Raw genomic sequence first — 19,475 nt, forward strand, 5'->3', positions numbered from 1 at the left:
TTGGTTTTATTTTAAATTCTTCAAGTAAATTAAATTAATAATAATCAATAAGAAAGCATATGCAAATACAAATACGTGAATTTATATATGTACATATGCGCATATACATACATATATACGCCCACTTAAGTAGGAGAGAGCAAGATGTCGAACGTTGCCGTTCGTTTGATTTGTTCGTTCCGCGCTTTCGCTTGCAGTTCATTCAAGGTAACGGCAATGAGCAAGGTAACGACAAATGAGCAAAGTAACGGCAATGAGCAAGGTAACACTAATGAGCAAGGTAACGGCAATGAGCAAGGTAACGACACATTTTTTCGTGCGTGCAGCCTGTTAAATCGAATTATAAGACGTTATCACGTCAATAATGGCAGTATTTCTTACTAACTACTATCAAGAATAGTTTTGAACGATAGTAGTTAGTAAGTAGTTTTGAATTATAGAGTAATCTTAAAAATTAAAAATATTTTCACTAATTAAAAATAAATACTATAATAACATAACAATAAATAAAATAAAATAAAATTTTTTTGTACGAAAATACTTATTCGAATTTCAAACAGCCGTCGGTAGTTATTGCGGGTACAACTACTCACTAATAAAGGTTAATGCCTACTGAAAAGTCCAGACATACCTATATATATTAAATTTAATTTAAAATTTACTATATTGCGAATCTTTGCAAGTTTAAGAAATATTATTATTCTTTATAGGGGGTATATACAATATCATCCTAACTTAATTAGCATTAAGAATTATATAAGCAAAAGTTTAATAAAAAAATTATTGCTCTAAAACACCATTAATTATTGAACAGAGATACTAGACACTATTATTTTATAAGTAGCATTTGTTTAACGTACAGATACACACACAATTTGATAATACTTGAATTAAATACATATTTATACATTTAATCAAAACAACAAAAATAATCCATTATTGTGTCAAAGTTGTAACATGAGCAAACCTTTTGAACTTTTAGCGGAAATGACATTCAAATGAACGACATTTCATATTCCATATTCCGTTTCCGGGATTCCTTACTAATGCCAAAGCAACCATGCCTGCTATCGTTAATCGATTATTACGGCAATCAGCTGTTTCTTGTTGCTTTTAACCATTCGTATATCGCAAAACTTCAATCCAGTTTCTGGATATTTTCGATATGTAAACGCAATAATAATAAATTAAAAGGCTATTAAACTTGTGCGAGAGTGTTGTGATTCGAAACCTATCAGAGGTGTGCGCTTTATATTCAATAAATATGCAAGTGTAAGGCTCATAACATTGTTTTTTACATTCCTTTCCGTCCACCAGGCTCAATCGTTTTGTAAAATGTGGATAATCAACGCTATTGTGGTGCATTTATTACTTCTTGGCTCTATATTTGTGATATACTTTCGCTCACCAATCATAACAGGTTTGCAGCCACAACAGCCGATAGCATTGGAGCCGCCTGCAAAGCGACTGGTGCTCATTGTCACCGACGGACTACGTGCGGAATCTTTTTTTCGTAATGGTTGCAAGGACATACCACATTTGGCTAAATTAATGTTAAAGACAAAAGGTTTGGTTGGCATTTCTCATACACGTGTGCCAACCGAATCGCGGCCAGGTCATATTGCGCTCATCGCTGGCCTTTATGAAGATCCATCGGCGGTGACACGCGGTTGGAAGCGTAATCCTGTTGATTTTGACACCGTTTTTAATCGAAGTAGTCACACTTACGCGTGGGGTGCTGCAGATGTGCTACATATCTTTTCACGCATGGGTGGCATAGAGAGCGAGCAGCGATTACTCATTGACGCATATGATCACGAACTTGACTTCTCCGGTCGCGATAAAACTTATAAACTAGACGAATGGGTATTTAAACGTGTACGTCTACTACTCGCTCGAAAAGAAGTAGAGCTACGTGCGGAGGAAAAAGTTATATTCTTTCTACATTTGTTGGGGCTAGACACTGCCGGACATGTGCACAAGCCTGGTACGGCAAATTTTCTAGAGAACTTGCATCTCACTGAACGTGACGTATACAAGTTTTACGAGGAATTCGAACGTACTTTCCCTGATGGGCGTACAGCATATGTGCTAACGTCTGATCATGGCATGACCAATGCGGGTAAGTTCAGTATAAGAAGTAAAATATTTCGACACTGAGTATAAATTTTGCACTCTTTACAGGATCTCATGGTTCCAGTGAAGATTTCGAAACGCAAACACCTTTCTTCCTTTGGGGAGCTGGTATTGCCAGTAACGCAAGCTTTGAGAATGAGTTTAAAATCGGCGAAGACATAATACGCCCTCTTCATCATATGCAGCAGGCGCAAATAGCTCCATTAATTGCAGCTTTGATTGGGGTTGCGCCACCAATGAATAATATTGGCATATTACCACTACGGTTCTTGAATGCCTCGGCAGAATATCAAGCACATGCCGTACACAGTAATACATTGCAGCTTTTGGCACAATTTGAAGTATTATTGGATACGCATCGACAGGGCCTCTTCTCACGTTATCTACTACGATATGATAAACTTGATACAAAAATAATTGCTCATTATGTAGAAAACACAGATACAAAACTACGAGTTGGCCAATACGAAGATGCCATACACATAAGTTATGACGTGATGCAGCTTGCCTTGGAAGGCATTGAGTACTATCAGGGTTATTATCGCATTCCATTACAGATAAGTACAACCGCAACATTTGTTGGTTGGATAATTTATTGCCTACAGTTGCTGTTGGGGCAGCGACAAGAAGTGAAGCATATTAATTGGCGCTGGTCGCTTACGTTTGGTCAACAATTTACCCTGCTTGTGCTCTGTGCGTTGCTACTGTTGCAACGTATACCATTTGTTATAGCTTTCTACTTACTGCTACCTTTATTGGTTTGGCAGTTGTTGGTGCAGAAACAAGGTGTTTCACTACTGCCGTTAATACGTGCCATGCCGCTTATTCAATTGTTAGCACTAGTTTTGTGCGCCGAATTGTTTGTTTACAGCTTCTTTGAACGCAAGTTTATTTCACTGGGTTTTCTGATTTACACACTAGCCATTAATTTTCGCACATTTTCCGCTAATAATACCAAACTATATGTTTGGCTACCATTAAGCATAGTGTTAGCCATATTTCCACTGCTACCGCCTTCAGTTGGCTATGCAAATACATGGCTGCTGCTGTTCGGCATGCTTGCGACAATAATGCGCCCGTTCGTTGTTAAATCTCATTTGCATTGGCATATTAAATTACCCGCTGCCGTCTGTATTGTCAATGCACTCTTAGTCAGTTACTGGCATTCACAACAACAAGGTGTGCCCTTCTTATCGCAAGCACTTTCATGGAGTTTCCTCATATACACTTTCTCAGTAATTGTTATTCATAAAACAACTGTGTTAAAGCAACGCATTGAGCTTATATTCTTCTTGCTTACCTCACTTTACGCGCTACTCTGTACATCATACGAGGCTCTTTTCGTAGTTATGCTTGCATCCGAATTAATGCTTACACTATCAGTGCAACCAATGCAGTTGCCTATATCCTACAAATTGGATGCGTACCTTGTTAAAGGTAAAAAAGGGCATTTAACACCACAGCAGTTACAAGCGGCTTTAAAACTGTCTTTTGCCATACTATTGTATACGTTATTCTCCTTTTTCGGTACCGGCAACATTGCATCGGTTAGCTCTTTTGACCCGAACATTGTGCGTTGCTTTTTGGGCACTTTTTCGCCATTCCTCATTATGGCGTTGGTCATTTTAAAGCTAATCATACCTGTAGTGTTAAATATATCGATTATTTTCGGTATGTCGACATTTGCGCGCACTAATGAGCAAACAATATTCGTTTGTTTGATGCTAATCTGTGATGTGATGGGTTTGAATTTTCTCTTTTTGGTGCGCAACGAAGGCTCTTGGCTGGAAATCGGCACTTCTATTTCACACTTCGTCATTATGGAAGTGACGACACTGGTGCTAGTGGTTTTCACTTACTTCTCCAAATTGCTGCTGCGTTTAAATGGGAAAGTGCAAAATGTAGAGTAAAAAATTTACTAGTTAATTAGTTTTTGTTCTTAATTTCTTGTCTCAACTTTAAAGTTGACTACTGCAAAAACCAAAAACCAAACGAATGCTGTGTATATAATATTTATTCCACATTACAATTAAATTTTTGATACTCGTACTATTAAAAACTTAAAATAAATTAGTTACATATAGTACATACAAGACGTGGCTAGAACTAAGTATTCGCAAGTATGTATATGTATGTGTATGTAGAATATATTTAACTTAAAACCTACAAGTATTAGCATAAAAAGAAGTTCGGACCTTAAGCTAAGCGATAAATATTTATGTACAAAATTTTAGTGTAAAATACATACATCGAGCTACCTGTGCGGTATGATTACTTTAAAGTTGGTTTTAGTCTTACTTACAATCAAATTCTTAACTAAAATTATTATTTTTTTGTTTTCGTTTTAATTTCAGTAAAAACATAAATAAATACATACATAAATATGCGTATTTTTAGTAGCAACTATCACGAAAAATGCAATTTTTAAATAAAGCAAAACACCAGCTCGTGAAAATTTAACAAATAATAATTAAATGAAACTTTAATTAAGAACGTAAAAACTAAAAAATAAGAAACGAAAAAAGAAGAAGACACTTGAGTTATTACGCTCGTATCACACCAGCTGCTGGGGCTATTGCAGCGACGTTAATCTTTCAAATACCTCTCAAGTGGATTGGAGCCAGTTAGCTTCTTCGACGTTATGGATTCGTCTATAAAAATTCAAATTTTTTGTAAAGAATAAAAAGAAAGTTTGTTAAATATAAATAAACAAATGCAATTCAAATGCATTCTGCTTCAACTTACTGGCTTCCGTCGAACTCTGCGAAGTCACCTGCTCCTCAATGCGTTCCGTTTGCAGACAATTCAACCACTCGGTGAGCGTTATTTTCTTATCGCTATTAACATCACAATACCGTGGCATCTTTTTGCCGCATTTACGTAAAGTCCTAAAAGTTTACCAAAAAATGTGTTAGGTGTCTATAGGTAAGTAAATATTATATTAAAATACGTATAATAATAAAAACTGCTTACTTCGAGCTGGTAACTATTTCCCTAAATGTCTTCCACTCCTTTCGCTCCCAAGCTTTGTTCTTATTCTTATCAAGCCAGACAAAACTCAATGTCGCAATGCGTTCGTCTTCAGAATTCCATTTGGTTGTGTTGGCGCTGTGTAAATGCGAAATGTTATTATTATTTAGAGCAAATTAAATTTAATGGCACAATCATGGACGATTTGAATTAGAGTGTATATGCGACATAAAATAAGTAAGAAAATATTTACAGCTATATAATTTCGGGCAAAATCGAGTTTTATATACCCGACGGTTGAATTTCTTTCTATAATTTCTTTTGAAATCAACTTGTTTGTACAGTGAAACTTCGATATAACGATGTTAATGGGCTTGCACAAATGCTTCACTTTAATCATAGTACAGGGTGAGCCATGTAAAATTTGCTTTTTGAATCGGCTATAAAAAAAAAATAATCAATATTTTTTCAAACTTTTTTTTTTATTTTGAAGATTGAACATTATCATTTATGAATGAAAAATAATATCGTTCAAATGACTGCCACGACTGGCTTTACAGTAGGCCATTCGATCAACCCAATTTTTAACCACATTTTCGATTATTTGGGCTCCAATTTCATGAATGGCAACTTTAATTTCGTGTTTTAAAGCATCAATCGTCTCTGGATGGTTCGCATAGCATTTGTCCTTAACGGCTCTCCACAAAAAATAGTCAAACGGACTTAAATCACAGCTCCGAGGCGGCCAATTGATATCGGAATTTCGGCTGATTATTCGGTTTTCAAAAACTGTAGCCAAAAGTTCGAGTGTAACTTTGGCAGTGTGACAAGTTGCACCGTCCTGTTGAAATCAAATGTCGTCCATACTCTTCAATTTTTGGAAACAACTCGTGGAGCATGTCACGGTAACGCTCGCCATTTACTGTAACGCGGCTCCTCGCTCATTTTCGAAAAAACAATGGCCCGATGATGCCGCCAGACTTAAAACCGCACCAAACAGTGACTCGTTGTAGATGCATTTACTTCCCTAAAGTAACGTGTGGATTTTTTGAGCCCCAAATCCCACAATTTTGCTTATTGACTTAGCCACCGATGTGAAAATCAGAAAAGAAGAAGAAGACTCAGCACTTTGGAAATAGGTTTTCAATATTTCCCAATTTTGTTCAAGCATATAGCGTCCCATTTCGTAAATATCAAACCTTTAAGTAAATTATGAAAACATTTGACATGTCATTTGTGTTACCATTCTAAAAAAAATATATGGTTCAAAAAGCAAACGCTATATGGCCCACCCTGTATTTATAGAATATCAAAACCACGAAAAATGCAAAATTTTGGAAATGTTGCTTTTGTATTCAGAATTCGCTATGTTGAGGCTTTTGGATTGACACTTCTCTAAATAGTGGTTTCTGTTAACGGAACTCTAACTGTCAATATACTCCAAACGTCTTTCGAAAATTTCGCAATAACGAGGTTTATATCGTGGGACTCAGTCAAAATTTTGTTATGTAGAGTTTTTCGTTTTATCTAGGTTCGTTATATCAAGGTTTCACTTTGTATCATATTTAGTATTTATTTGCCTATCGGTTTTAAGTAAGTTGTGTGAAGAGTTTGGTATTTTGTGGAAACTAATGCATTAACTTTCTGAGAATCTAAGCACTGAACCCGCACTACTCAAAGCTACGACGGCCTCTTAATGGACCCTTTATTTAAAAGACTTTCAAATATTAAAAACCACAAAGGGTAGCGCTTTCGGCTAATACGGATAACAACAAGTAATTCAATCCGAACTTTAGTCTTGGCACATAAAAGTGGGCGTGTTTTTTATCCCATCTCAATAATATTTAAGTAGGATTTAAATGAGGTGAAGCCATACTGGTACCTATACACGCATTTACCCAAAAAGGGCGCTGCCAATTTTATTTCATAAATGTTTGGTTCATTATTTCTGTAAGATTTGACTAATGTTGCAGCGTGCATTATAACGCTTTTTTGTTTTGTTTTGAAAATTTCCCATTTTGAAACCTGCCATGGTTTGCATGGTTATTAACCGATACCGCCCATTTTCAATACCGCCATACCTTGGACAAAGTTTAATATGTGCTCAGAGTTTCACTGAAATATACTAATTTTTTCTAGAGCTATCGTGCACACGGACGGGCGGACATACTCGACTAATCGACTCCTCTCATCATACTGAGCATTTTGGTATATGTAGTGTATTGTATATACAGTCGGACTCCTCTATAACGAAGTCGTTGGGGCCGGCTAATAGGAGTTATATCGAAGTTTTCGACGTAGTGGCATTAAAAAATATGTATTCTTGGCACACAGGGTAGAATTTTATTTTTATTTTTTATAATAGCTAAAGGTTGCTAGAAATTATAATCTATATATATAAATGTGAAAATCTGTCCCTATATTCGCTTAAAACTCGCGAACGGGCTCACCTATCCAAACCAAATTTTTAGGCTTTGTTTGGACTATTCAGTAGATGGTTTGTGTTTTAAAATTTTAAGAATCGGATACCAGGGTCTCGAGAAATAGGCCAAAACGTGAACCCGGGTAACCCTAGGATGTGTTTGTACAATATGGGTAGCAAATGGGAGCTGTTGATGATTTCTATAGTATAGAGTATTTTTCATACCGTTCCGTGACTAGGGTCTCGAGATATAATCCAAAACGTGGAACCGGGTAACCCTAGGATGTGTTTGAACCGGTACCTTACCTGTATATAGGTGACCACCACAATCAAATTTTAAAAAATTACAGCAAAGGCTATTGTGACATCTTTAGAAAGTATGTTGAATGAAAAAAATCAACTAATTCAACTGTTTAAACATTTTACGAGTTCTATAAAGAAAACTTAATATGAAAAATTTCTTGCGATATAAAACAAACATTTTATGTATGGTGGTGCGAAGCCCACTGGGTGATGCTAGTTCTTGATAATGGAGAAAAGTTTAGTGCTCTTTTGAGTCTCAGTAATTAAATTTAATTTTTGGGTAACTGATAAGCAACTCAGTTTTGCCATAGTCTGATTTCTACGCTCACTTGTCGTCACTTTACTGAAGCGATAATCTCAATTTGAAGGGCACGTACATATAAAAGCAATTGCAAGCTTCGTTACAGGGAAGTCTTCGCCTAAGGGGAGTTCGTTATTTCCCCACATGCCGATTATTTCCCCAGTCATTGGCCGGTGATAAATTCGTATCGCTCCCTCAAATGTTTTGGGAACAAACCAGAATACTTCATCGGTTTACAAAATCTCACAGTATTACGGTGAAATTTCAATACTCTTACCTCGACATAGCAGTAGGTACAATGTCTGTTTTCAAGAATTCTTTGAGATCATTCAAAAATATGGTTTTCCTTGGCTCGGGACAGCCTTTCATGGAACGTGGTGCTGCATAGATGGCATCGCATTGTGGCCGTTTGTCCTTCACCGATGTGCCGGGTATATTTTTGCCCGTATCCTCATGTACACACCAACAATACGGTGTGGAACGATAGCATTGCACGCGCTGGTAACGTCCATCCGGAGTGCATTCGGGCACATAGAACAGTGTGCCGCCATGCTAAAACAAAAGAAGTAAAAAATATTACATAGATTTTTCAATTTCACATAGAGCTAGTGTGGAAACTTACTCGTTGCTCCTCTAGCGCTACCTTTTGATCAGCCAAGCAATCGGACTCGCTGTCGGATTCGTTGAATTGTATATCGGCTTTTGGTCGTAAGTCTACAAGAATGTCAGGCCCTTTGTTGGAATGAGTTTTTAATTATAATTTATTGGTTACTTTTGTTAGAGCACCAACAACACTAAGCACTGAGTACATATGTACATACATACATTTATAATAAACGATATGTTAGTAACTCCAGGATGCTACGAATTGTTTTAAATTTCATGCGTATAAAAGTATTAGAGGACTAAGAAAAGCGGCGGACACAAACTACTGGTGGAAATCGGAATTGAGGAGAGGGTAATTAAGTTTGGACAGTTACAAAAAGGTTTAGTGATATCTGCACTCTTGTTAAGTTCGTATGATATGTTTGCTGATAATAACGGTACGTACAACGAATAGTTGAATTTAACATGCTTAGCGTGTCGCTATCCTCGCTCTCATCGGGATCATAATCTTCTTCTTCATAGTCCAAATGTTGACTACTTTCGTCATCATCGCCATTGCTTTCACTCTCCAGTTCGTCCAGCGTACTTGAGGGGTGATGTATATTATTGATATTATCATTTCTGTTAATATTATAGTTGTTGTTGTTGCTGTTTCTATTGCTATATGTATTGTGACTTTGTTGATGATTATTCGAATGAAACTGTTGTTGTGGATGATTATTGAAAGGCGGCGATGTATGACGATTATTGCTGTTGTTGTCGTTGTTGTTATTATTGTTTTGCTGCTGTGGTGCATATCCGTGATAGGTGCTGCTGGTGATGCTATTAACGGCATAATTCTTATTTTCAGCAGCCGAATGACCTGCATACAAATACGAGTTGGAATTGTATTGGAATATGTAGAATGGCATTTACTTAGACATACATACATACATATGTAATAGGAAGTCATTTCAATGTAAATAATAATGAAGTATATGTGTTTTCCTATTGTGTTAGTGTTAAATTTTCATTTTTTTGTATGATTTCGGCATGCAAATTTAATATACGATGATTGGGTTACTTTTTGTTAATACAAATTCCAATGCCAATTCCAATTACAAATTAAATTTGAAAATATACTCGTAAATATTACTCATACGCCACGCGTGTACGACTATAAATGCGCCGCAAACTTATTTGCTTTTAAATTATAGTATGACCACCTGAGTCAAAAGCACAGTGGGTCAAAATTCAGAAAGGCTAACGAAAGTCAAAAGGAGTCTCACAATGTAATAATAAAACAATCTTATGATTAAAGCGAATTATGTAAATAATGAAATAAAGTTGATTGTCATGTAGTTATTAGATTCCTGTTATTAAAAAAAAACAGTCGTTGAGGTCAAAATTTTACACCGTTCATGCCAAATATGAAATATAACGCAGCATGGTGCGCGAACATTCTTGATAACGAACGATCAGGCATATTCTTAGTTGGCAAACCCCTGAGTGTATTTCTGCTATGAAAAGCTCCTCATAAAAAATATCTGCCGTTCAGAGTCGGCTTGAAACTGTAGGCCCCTCCATTTGTGGAACAACATCAAGACGCACGCTACAAATACGAGGACGAGCTCGACCAAACACCCAAAAAAAAAAGGGTGTACGCGCCAATCATATATATGTATATGTATATGTATATATGTTATCAAGGATGATATATTCAATTCGCCTTGATAGATTACCAGGTTAGGCCTTCCACAATGATGAAAGCAGAATTCTAGGGATGATAGAATACATGGTTGCGCCTTCCGAATTTGCTGTGTCGTCAGGCTCCATGAACAAACAAACAAAAGAAATGGGAATTACTTGTTTGTGAAGGAGAAGAGTAGGTGAAAGCAATGTAAACTAACAGACAAAAGAAATCATATACACACCAAAGGCGTCATATGGATAAGAACGCAGAAAAACTGTATTTGGTGGCGTTTTATTCAATGGTGATTTTACAATTTTACAAGCAGCTCTTCGTTTCCATTAGTTTGTTTAGTTTAACCGTTTGAGTGCGATTCGTCGATATAGCGACGATAACTAATTACTCCAAATTTGCGGCGCGTCGCTATAGCGACGATTGCATCACTGTGCATTTGGCGTTCGGCTAGGAACGTGTTGAATATTATTTTGCGATATTTATCAAAAATTTATGTCATATAAAAGTATAAATTAGTTGAGACCGTTAAAAACAATTTTTATTTTTCGTTCAATATCGATATTTTGAAAATAAATTGCGCAAATGTGTAGTATGTAGTGTAAAAGGATCTAAAAATCCAAAGCGTTCCCGGCTAATATGCAACATTTGCAAAAAAGGTGTGCATGGTACATGTGTGGGGAACTACAAATGTGCCAACATTTGAATAATAATGCCGGAACTTGTTGTAAAAAAAAAAGATGATATTAAAAAAATGTAAATAAGTTTTTCTTATAATCATAACTAATACTTTAGTCTACAAAATAAAAATAAAATTATTGAAATATGTAATTTTTTGTGTTCTCTATGCTTATATTTGTAAAGCCATCATATTTCAGTTTTCTTAGACCAAATTTTGCTTCGCAATTTCCGTATGTATTAAAGAAAATCGCTTAGCACTCAAACGGTTAAATGTCACAAATCGCAATATTACCAAGCCATTCACTTAATTTTCATAAACATGCAAATTCTCTTCTTTTTGTTTGTTTTATTCGGTTGTTCTATATTGGTAAAGAGCCAGACGTCAGATTTGTCAAAATTGCGAAAAATAAATGAACTGCTTTGGAAGATGCCATTTTCAGTATTCAATTTGTCTTGACAGAATTCCGCCCGCTGATTTCACATGCATTCATGCACTCGTCCAAAATATTATAATATCAGTTTTTTCGTAAAAAACCGCTGTCATGAGCTCGGTGACGGCATCCAATCAGCTGATTCTTTCAAATTGGTCAAGAGCCGGTTAACGGTCTGATATTGGCCACACCTGCTGAATTTTTTTCACCACGCATAAGAACACTAAATTAGGTGGGATTCTTGTACGCAATCGAGACCGATGTATGATGCGATAAATGAAGGGATGGTTATTTTTTAGACCCAAACAATTCTTATAAAAGTGAACATAAAGTAATAATATTAGCTGAAACGAGTTAGTGAAAAAATCAGTTTAATTTTAACTCAAAGAGTTGTATTTCCTCGTCGTATCTTTTTCGAACTTAGTTGGATAGTCCAATATGTAGGATTGGGAAGTTCATGAGTTAAATGAATTAAAAAATTTATTCACCCCAATGAAATAATATTGTGTATTTTGCAAAAAATGGTAAATTTAAAAAAAAAAAACCTTGAAAGCGATTGTTAATTGTCATGTTACAAACCAGACTATGTACCGTTCTACGTATGTTTATGTAGTTTGTGAGTTATTCGCACATGCATACACGTAAATAAGAATCGCGCTTACGATGGAAGAACGTCATATTCGAAAAAACCAAAACAGACATTAAATGTTTTTTATTTACTGTTTTCCCTTAAGTGATTGTCAATTCAGTGCGGCTCTCTTTTAAGGAACTAAAATGTCAACAAATATAAACAAACAAATTGAAATGAGAAAGCAATTTCCTCCTTCAGTATTCAATTTTTTCAATTTGACATTTTAGTATACTGCGTTAATCAGTGTATTTGTTTTCCTCCATATAAAAAAATTCGAACTTACGTTATATGGAGAAAATGTACAAGAAAAGAAATGGCCAAAAATTAAAACGATTTTTAAGCTCCTTGAAACTAGCACTTGTCACTGTCATTCAAACTTTTTCAAAATTCAATTCATAAAACTGCCTACTTCAAAATTTTCTAAAAGTTCTGAATAAAAGTTAAATTTGTGAATTTTTTTTTATTTTATACAAAGTTTGAAACTTGGATTTATATTTTTGTTTATAGTAGAATGAACTATATTTTCATAAAAAAATATTAAGATTAAATAAGAAAGAAGCAAACTGCCAAAATTTGTCAAAAAGTTCCTGTGCTATAGTTATTTACAGTCTGTGTCAGAAAAAAGAATTTGCGATTATTCATGCAGTATAAATGATATAAAGGGTGACGCAAAATTAATCGGGTGGCGCAAAATTAACCATTTAACTTTTTACTGAAAACAAAAAAATATTTTGCATGACGGAAATCTTTATTTTGACCCTTACGTGCTCCATTGCTTGTCTGTTTGTATGCTGCAGCTGTCTAGCTCACAAGTGTCAAATATGATTGCCGTAGGCCGATATTTGCAAATATTATAAATCTTTCCATAATTGATTAATTTTGCGCCACCTGTTATATCTAAAATTTTTTTTACATGAAAGTAAGTACAAAACTATGAGTCGTAATTACTCAATAAGCCTTGTAGTCTCCATCATTGTCGAGTATAGCCTGACTTCTTCTTCATGCCTTGAACCAGCTTTTCTGCGTAGCTCGTCGAGTTGCGCGAGTTGCTTTAAATCATGGACTGGCTTTCCGACAAGATGCGTTTTCATAATTCCCCACACATTTTCAAAGGCGGTGGTGTCTGGGGACTGAGAGGCTCAGTCCAATACTGTGACGCCATTTTCTTGTTTTGATGTTTCTCAATAAATTTTTCTGAGAGCAGTGGTTTTGATAATGTCGGACGGTAGGATATGTTCGTCTCCTTTAATTGACGTTCGATGGTGTTAATACTCACATTTATTATCTTTTTAGCGTAGTCACAAAAAAGGGTCCCGCTTAAAAAGTTGAATGATTACTTTATCCTGCTTTTTTGTCATCACACGGTTCAAGCCGCGCTCGGAAAAGTCATCAAGATTTTCCTACACTTTATACTGCTGATTCCACATCACAACAAAATTTTTTAATTTTTTAATCACTTTGCAGTCGCGGTGTGAGATTGTTTCGGCCGTTTCGAAAGCGTGCATAAAAATACCGCCTCAAACGCTTCGCGTACTTCTCACTCATTTTTGTTTGGTTGCGTTTACGGGAAAGTTTCGAACGACACTAACCTGACGTCGAACGACGCTAAATGGTGTCGTAGCCCTTGAGTGCAACTATTACGCAGCAAAAAGCAGAACGAAATGTATCTTGAAGTTACAAGAAAAAAAACCGATTCTTTTCTTCTGAAACAAACTGTATATTCCTTATGAGAGCACTGCCAAATGCAATCACACTTTCAGCATTCAACTTAAATACATTTTGATTCCTATTATTGTTTTTGACTATAATTGAGTTTGAATAACATCAAAAGATATTTTTTTGCCATTGTCGCAACAGTATCTTAAAGCAGGTACAATTCGTCACCTTTGAAATCCATTTTCATACGAATTATAAAAAATATGTATTTATCTCTGAGGTATCCATCTGTTTTTGATTCGTATAAAATAACCCACAAAATAGCCAACGTAACCGGAAGTATTTGACTACTGCAAATAAAAATTTGTCAGATATTATTATTAGTATTTCTAAGGCCACTTTACACCGATATTGGTAAGTTGTGGTCATGTATCATGCGACAGTTCGGGGATGGATAATATAAGGTTGTCAGAAAAGTCTTGCGGTATTTCCGCAAGCTTGTCTTTGCAAGCGCGTAGTTCTAGTTGTATTCGTCGCATCGGTTCACGCTAGAGCTTTTTGGAAAACTCTTTTCACGTGCTAACACGTGCCTGATTAATTGTTGTTTGCTTTTAGTCGTTCGTGAGTTATAGCGTCGCAAACATGGAGCAAAATATGGAGAAAATACGGCATATTTTACAGTACTACTACGATAAAGGCAAAAATGCATCTCATGCGGCCAAAAAAATTGTGCAGTTTATGGACCCGATACAGTTTCCATTTCCACCGCACAACGATGGTTTCAACGTTTTCGTTCTGGTTCAGAGGTGATCGAAGATGCGCCACGGTCCGGAAGGCCTGTCGTCGAAAATTGCGATAAAATCGCTGAATTAATCGAAAGACACCGGCATAGTAGCAGCCGTAGCATCGGCCAAGAGCTGGGCATGAGTCATCAAACCGTTATAAACCATTTGAAGAAGCTTGGATTCAAAAAGAAGCTCGATGTATGGGTGCCATACGACTTGACGCAAAAAAACATTTTTGCCCGTATGGATGCATGCGAATCGGTTCTGAATCGCAACAAAATCGACCCGTTTTTGAAGCGGATGGTGACTGGCGATGAAAAGTGGGTCACTTACGACAACGTGAAGCGCAAACGGTGGTGGTCGAAAAGCGGTGAAGCTGCCCAGACGGTGGCCAAGCCTGGATTGACGGCCAGGAAGGTTCTTCTGTGTGTTTGGTGGGATTGGCAGGGAATCATCCACTATGAGCTGCTCCCCTATGGCCAAACGCTCAATTCGGACCTGTACTGCCAACAACTTGACCGCTTGAATGCAGCACTCATGCAGAAGAGGCCATCTTTGATCAACAGAGGCCGTTGTCATCAGGACAACGCCAGGCCACACACATCTTTGGTGGCGCGCCAGAAGCTGCGGGAGCTCGGATGGGAGGTTCTTTTGCATCCACCGTATAGTCCGGATCTCGCACCAAGTGATTACCACCTATTTCTGTCCATGGCGAACGAGCTTGGTAGTCGGAAGTTGTCCTCAAGAGAGTCCTGTGAAAATTGGCTCTCCGAGTTTTTTGACAATAGGGAAGCGAGCTTCTATAAGAGGGGCATTATGAAGTTGGAATCTCGTTGGGAACTCGTCATCGAACAAAACGGCGCATATTTGACTTAAATCGCATTATTATAACCAATTTTATGAACAATTGAAAATTCAATAAAAATACCGCAAGACTTTTTTGACAACCTTAGATTATCTTCATTTCTACAATACCGTCTTTTTTAGCGCAACTAGGATTTCGTGTATTTGTTGCTGGGTTCAACTGTCATTGTCGTTTAGTGCACAGATGTTTGGTTGAGAAGAGTATTGTTCCCAGCCTCATTCTGAGAAGTGTTATGCAGTCCTGCCGAGAAACACCGCAATGAATTCGAGACCTCAATTCCAACACCTCAATTTATTTTCTCAGTGTGAATACGTCTGGGTAGCAAGATGTGATTAGTGAATCGAAGCATGAGAGAGTGAATTCATCACATAAGAAAATTACTTAAAAAGGGAGAGTTTTACATTTTCGATACTGTTAGGATTTAAAAAAAAATATCGCATGATGTTACATTACTTCGAATATTCTTGTTTTTTTTTTTAATTTTTAAGCCCGAATATCTCGATTATATAAATTATATAACGCGCTGGGTCTAATCAGAGATTCTCTTCAGATTTGGCTTCAACGGGTCAAGAACATTGGGTAAATTGTAGTCTAGTTCTTGCTTCTAGAAGTCAATTAAGTCAATAAAATTTTGTCAGCCTTTGTAATTTACACAGCACATCGTAAGAACTGGCAGTCATTTATGCATACTGATAAAAAAAAAAACGAATATTACCCTCTTCCAGCAAGCGAGCGATAGAAGAAAAATTGAATGTTCGTGTTAGTCCAAATTACCCAACCAGAGGACCCAAAACGTGTACTTACGATTTATTTCATCTTTCGAAAAGCAATTATTCCATTCGGTCAGTGTCAGTCGATCGTCATCATCCAAATCGCAGAATTTGCCAAAAGCACGTCCACAACGTCTCGGTTTCACCGCCTGTGCAGAGAATTTATAATTAAATGACATGTACAGCTAAAGAGATACTGCAATTATTCCTCAACATACTGCCACACAAACGCATACATACACATGCACTTGTATATATGTATGTCACCCACAATAGCAAATTCATTCGAAACGTCATTAACAACTTACCCGCTTTACAAGCTTCTTTAGTTCACGGAATTCATTTTTGTCCAGCATTTGATTTGCATTCGCATCCAAGTACGTAAATTTCCAATCGATCACCGACTTATCATTTGGTGTAGCCAAACCCTCCTCGCCGCCAATCGCTGCAGCATTGGCTGACAGGCCGCGTTTCTGTTGTCCAGCTCGCATGTATTCACTTTGGAAGACTTTGATGAGATTGGCATTGAAGGTGGCACGATCGATGGCAGTGCAGGTGCGTCGACCACGACTCGGACTCAAATGACGAGGCGGTGAGCGACGTATATTCGCCTTAGTGTATTCGCGACATTTGGGCTTGCCATTGCGTACCGATGTATTCTCGATGGGTTTGCCGGTGATATCACTGCACCAACAACCTGTATCGCCTAAGCATTGAACGGCTGCATAGGTGCCATCGGTTTTGCAGCGTGGTATGAATTTTGGTGGATTGCGATATTTGTGCTTGAGAGCGTAATCGCGTGCTTCTTTGCAGGCTAGAAGAGCACAAATGACTCATACAAATTTTGTAAGGTGGTAAATTAACTAAAGTTGTAACTCACCTTTGCAGGGTCCACGATATTTGAGACTGACTTGATGGCCGCTGCATTGCACACGCAATAAATGACAGCGTGAGGGGTAGGTTTGATCGTCTGTGCCACAAACTGGACGGCCTTTGGTCTCATCGCACTCGCCACCTTTGGCAGCGCATTCGGATATCTATTGAAAAAATGTAAATGGCGAAGAAGAAATAGTCAAATATTGCAATTTTTGCAAAACAAGAAATTTTAAATTTGATTTTATATTTATCGATACTGTACTAATGCACTCGTTTCATATAAGGGTTCGATACGTTTACTTGTTAAGATAGACGTATTTTCCTTTATTTTCAAAAAAATTAAACGTAGTTATTCAGCATCGCTACCGCCTAGCATAAAGTAAATGCTGGGGTAACAATTGTGCGAGGAACGAAAGGTGAAAATTGATGAGTTTTTATTTAATCTTCAAATACCAAGGATGACAGATTACCTGGTTTGCTATTTAGCTATGCAAAAAAAAAACATTGTGAGGGAAACTTTGGCTACCATGTCACTTGCGGATTCGCAGCCAAATTTTGCACTATAATTTCACATGCATTCACACACTCGTCCAGCGTCCGTTGTGTTTTACGTGGGTGCCTACCGACGTCGGTCACACACTCGTCCAATCAGTCGTTGTTCAAACAACGAAGTGTCATTGGTTGATTCTTTTCGTATATCACTAACACAATCTCAGCTTCTCTGTAAGCACACCTCAAGCGAGGTCAGTCCGTCAGCTGGTTCTGTTAAATTCGAAACTGTGTGGACAGAAGGTGTGGCCAATATCAACTCTCAGCGAATTTGAAAGAATCAGCTGATTGGCTATATTTTAAAAGTATCGTTGAAAATGTTGCACATGGCGAGTGTGCTTTATCAAAAACACGGGTCTACGAGTGGTATAAAGCTTTTGCAGAGGGCCGAGAAGTCGTGCAAGATTTGCCCCGATCTGGTCGCTTAATGGGCGGCTTCAACGGATGAAATCGTCGACAAAGTAAAGGAAAGGGTGCTTGAAAACCATAATTTAAGTTTGAGGGAGGTAGCTTGTGACCTTAGCGTGTTCCGCGAATCAAATCGCAACATTTAGCATCATCAATTGGGCATGAGACGCGTGGCTGCTCGACTCGTTCCAAGAGAGCTGAATTTCTTTCAAAAAATTCATCGGAAGAAGGTGGCTGAAGACATGCTTGAGCAAGTGAATTCGGACCCAACGTTTATCCAGCGCATTATAACAGGTGATGAGACGTGGGTATATGGTATTCAGGCGGCTGAATGGCGCTATCCGAAGCCGAAACCCAAACAACCACGTCAAAGTCGGACAAAAATGAAAGTAATCCTACTAGTTTTCTTTGATTATCATTGTTTTGTGCACTCGGAATTCATTCCAAATGGTTCTACGGTAAATAAAGAATTTTGTTTGGAAGTTATGCGACATTTGAGAGAGAACGTGCGTAGGAAATGGCCCATTTTGTGGAAAGTAAACTCTTGGATCTTGCACCATGATAATGCGCCGTCTCACAAGACTCCTATTGTGAACACTTTTTGTTACCAAAAACTCAACAAATAGCATCGAACAACCACTGTATTCACCGGATTTAGCCCCCTTTGACTTTTTCCTTTTCCCAAAACTTAAATTGGCACTCCGCGGACGCCGCTTTTAGTCGATAGAAGCTATTAAGATGAATTCGTTGAAGGAGCTGAAGAAGATCACTTCAAACTCGTTTAAATGGTGCTTTGATGACTGGAATAATTGTGGGAGATTTATTGAACAATTCCCGGTACTTTTTTGCCAGAATATAATTTTGAGAGAAAACTGCATATTCCTTCGGTATAAATTTTTTTCCGTAAAAGTACTGACCCAATTCAAGTTTGCTTTGCTTCGACATCTGTCACAAAGTAATAGAAGTGTACTGTAAGATATGAAAGTTGACTAAATGGCAGCTTTGCTTCGCTCGCTTGAGTGTATTTTAAAATTTGACAGCGCTTTGTCGGCCTTTGAAATTTCAGTTATACCCGTCGTTTCATTTTTTCCCACTATTCTGACAGCGTTTAAAGCTACCATTTGAAATTTTTCAACGTAAAGCAAAGCAAAGCATTTGTAGAAAATTTATTTTTTTTTCTTCTTTTGTTTTTGTAGCATGTGTGTGTTTTAAAGTTCATTACATGTCCTAACTATTGTAAACGATTGAGAAAAAGGTCTACGGTTAATAGTTTCCTCAAAAAATATGTATTAAAATAAAAAAATCATGATGCCAGATTGGTTTTAAGCACCTTAACAACAAACTTTCATTGTAAATTTCTGCAAATTTGGAAACTGACACAATTTTGGTATGTTCCTTCCTTGA

The 19,475-nt window shown here is 37.2% G+C and overlaps 2 protein-coding genes across 7 annotated transcripts in view; one reads left to right on the top strand and one right to left on the bottom strand.

The window, feature by feature from the left end:
- Nucleotides 1–1,128: 1,128 nt before the first annotated feature.
- On the top strand, nt 1,129–4,543 carry LOC129243868 (GPI ethanolamine phosphate transferase 1). Of its 2 annotated transcripts, XM_054881262.1 has the most exons (4): nt 1,129–1,240; nt 1,318–2,122; nt 2,185–4,037; nt 4,491–4,543. In XM_054881262.1, exons 2-4 carry the CDS (start codon nt 1,336–1,338, stop codon nt 4,491–4,493), a joined length of 2,643 nt encoding a protein of 880 aa, XP_054737237.1. In that variant the 5' UTR covers nt 1,129–1,240; nt 1,318–1,335; the 3' UTR covers nt 4,494–4,543. The 2 variants fall into 2 exon arrangements, with proteins under 2 accessions (XP_054737237.1, XP_054737236.1); XM_054881261.1 differs by lacking the exon at nt 4,491–4,543 and having other exon boundaries at nt 2,185–4,417.
- The window catches only part of LOC129243869 (SPARC-related modular calcium-binding protein 1), a 62,823-nt gene continuing 47,860 nt past the window's right edge, over nt 4,513–19,475 (bottom strand). For 2 of the 5 annotated variants that reach the window (XM_054881263.1, XM_054881264.1), the window contains exons 3-11: nt 17,119–17,275; nt 16,547–17,052; nt 16,273–16,387; nt 9,184–9,600; nt 8,755–8,864; nt 8,410–8,684; nt 5,110–5,244; nt 4,882–5,024; nt 4,513–4,787 (exon numbers count right to left, since the gene is read on the bottom strand). In XM_054881263.1, coding sequence (XP_054737238.1) covers nt 4,723–4,787; nt 4,882–5,024; nt 5,110–5,244; nt 8,410–8,684; nt 8,755–8,864; nt 9,184–9,600; nt 16,273–16,387; nt 16,547–17,052; nt 17,119–17,275 — 1,923 coding nt within the window. In that variant the 3' untranslated portion in view covers nt 4,513–4,722. The remainder of the gene's footprint in view (nt 4,788–4,881; nt 5,025–5,109; nt 5,245–8,409; nt 8,685–8,754; nt 8,865–9,183; nt 9,601–16,272; nt 16,388–16,546; nt 17,053–17,118; nt 17,276–19,475) is intronic. The other 3 variants (XM_054881265.1, XM_054881267.1, XM_054881266.1) reach the window with 3 other exon arrangements.

Source organism: Anastrepha obliqua, chromosome 4 (assembly GCF_027943255.1).
Source record: "Anastrepha obliqua isolate idAnaObli1 chromosome 4, idAnaObli1_1.0, whole genome shotgun sequence".
NCBI lineage: Eukaryota > Metazoa > Arthropoda > Insecta > Diptera > Tephritidae > Anastrepha > Anastrepha obliqua.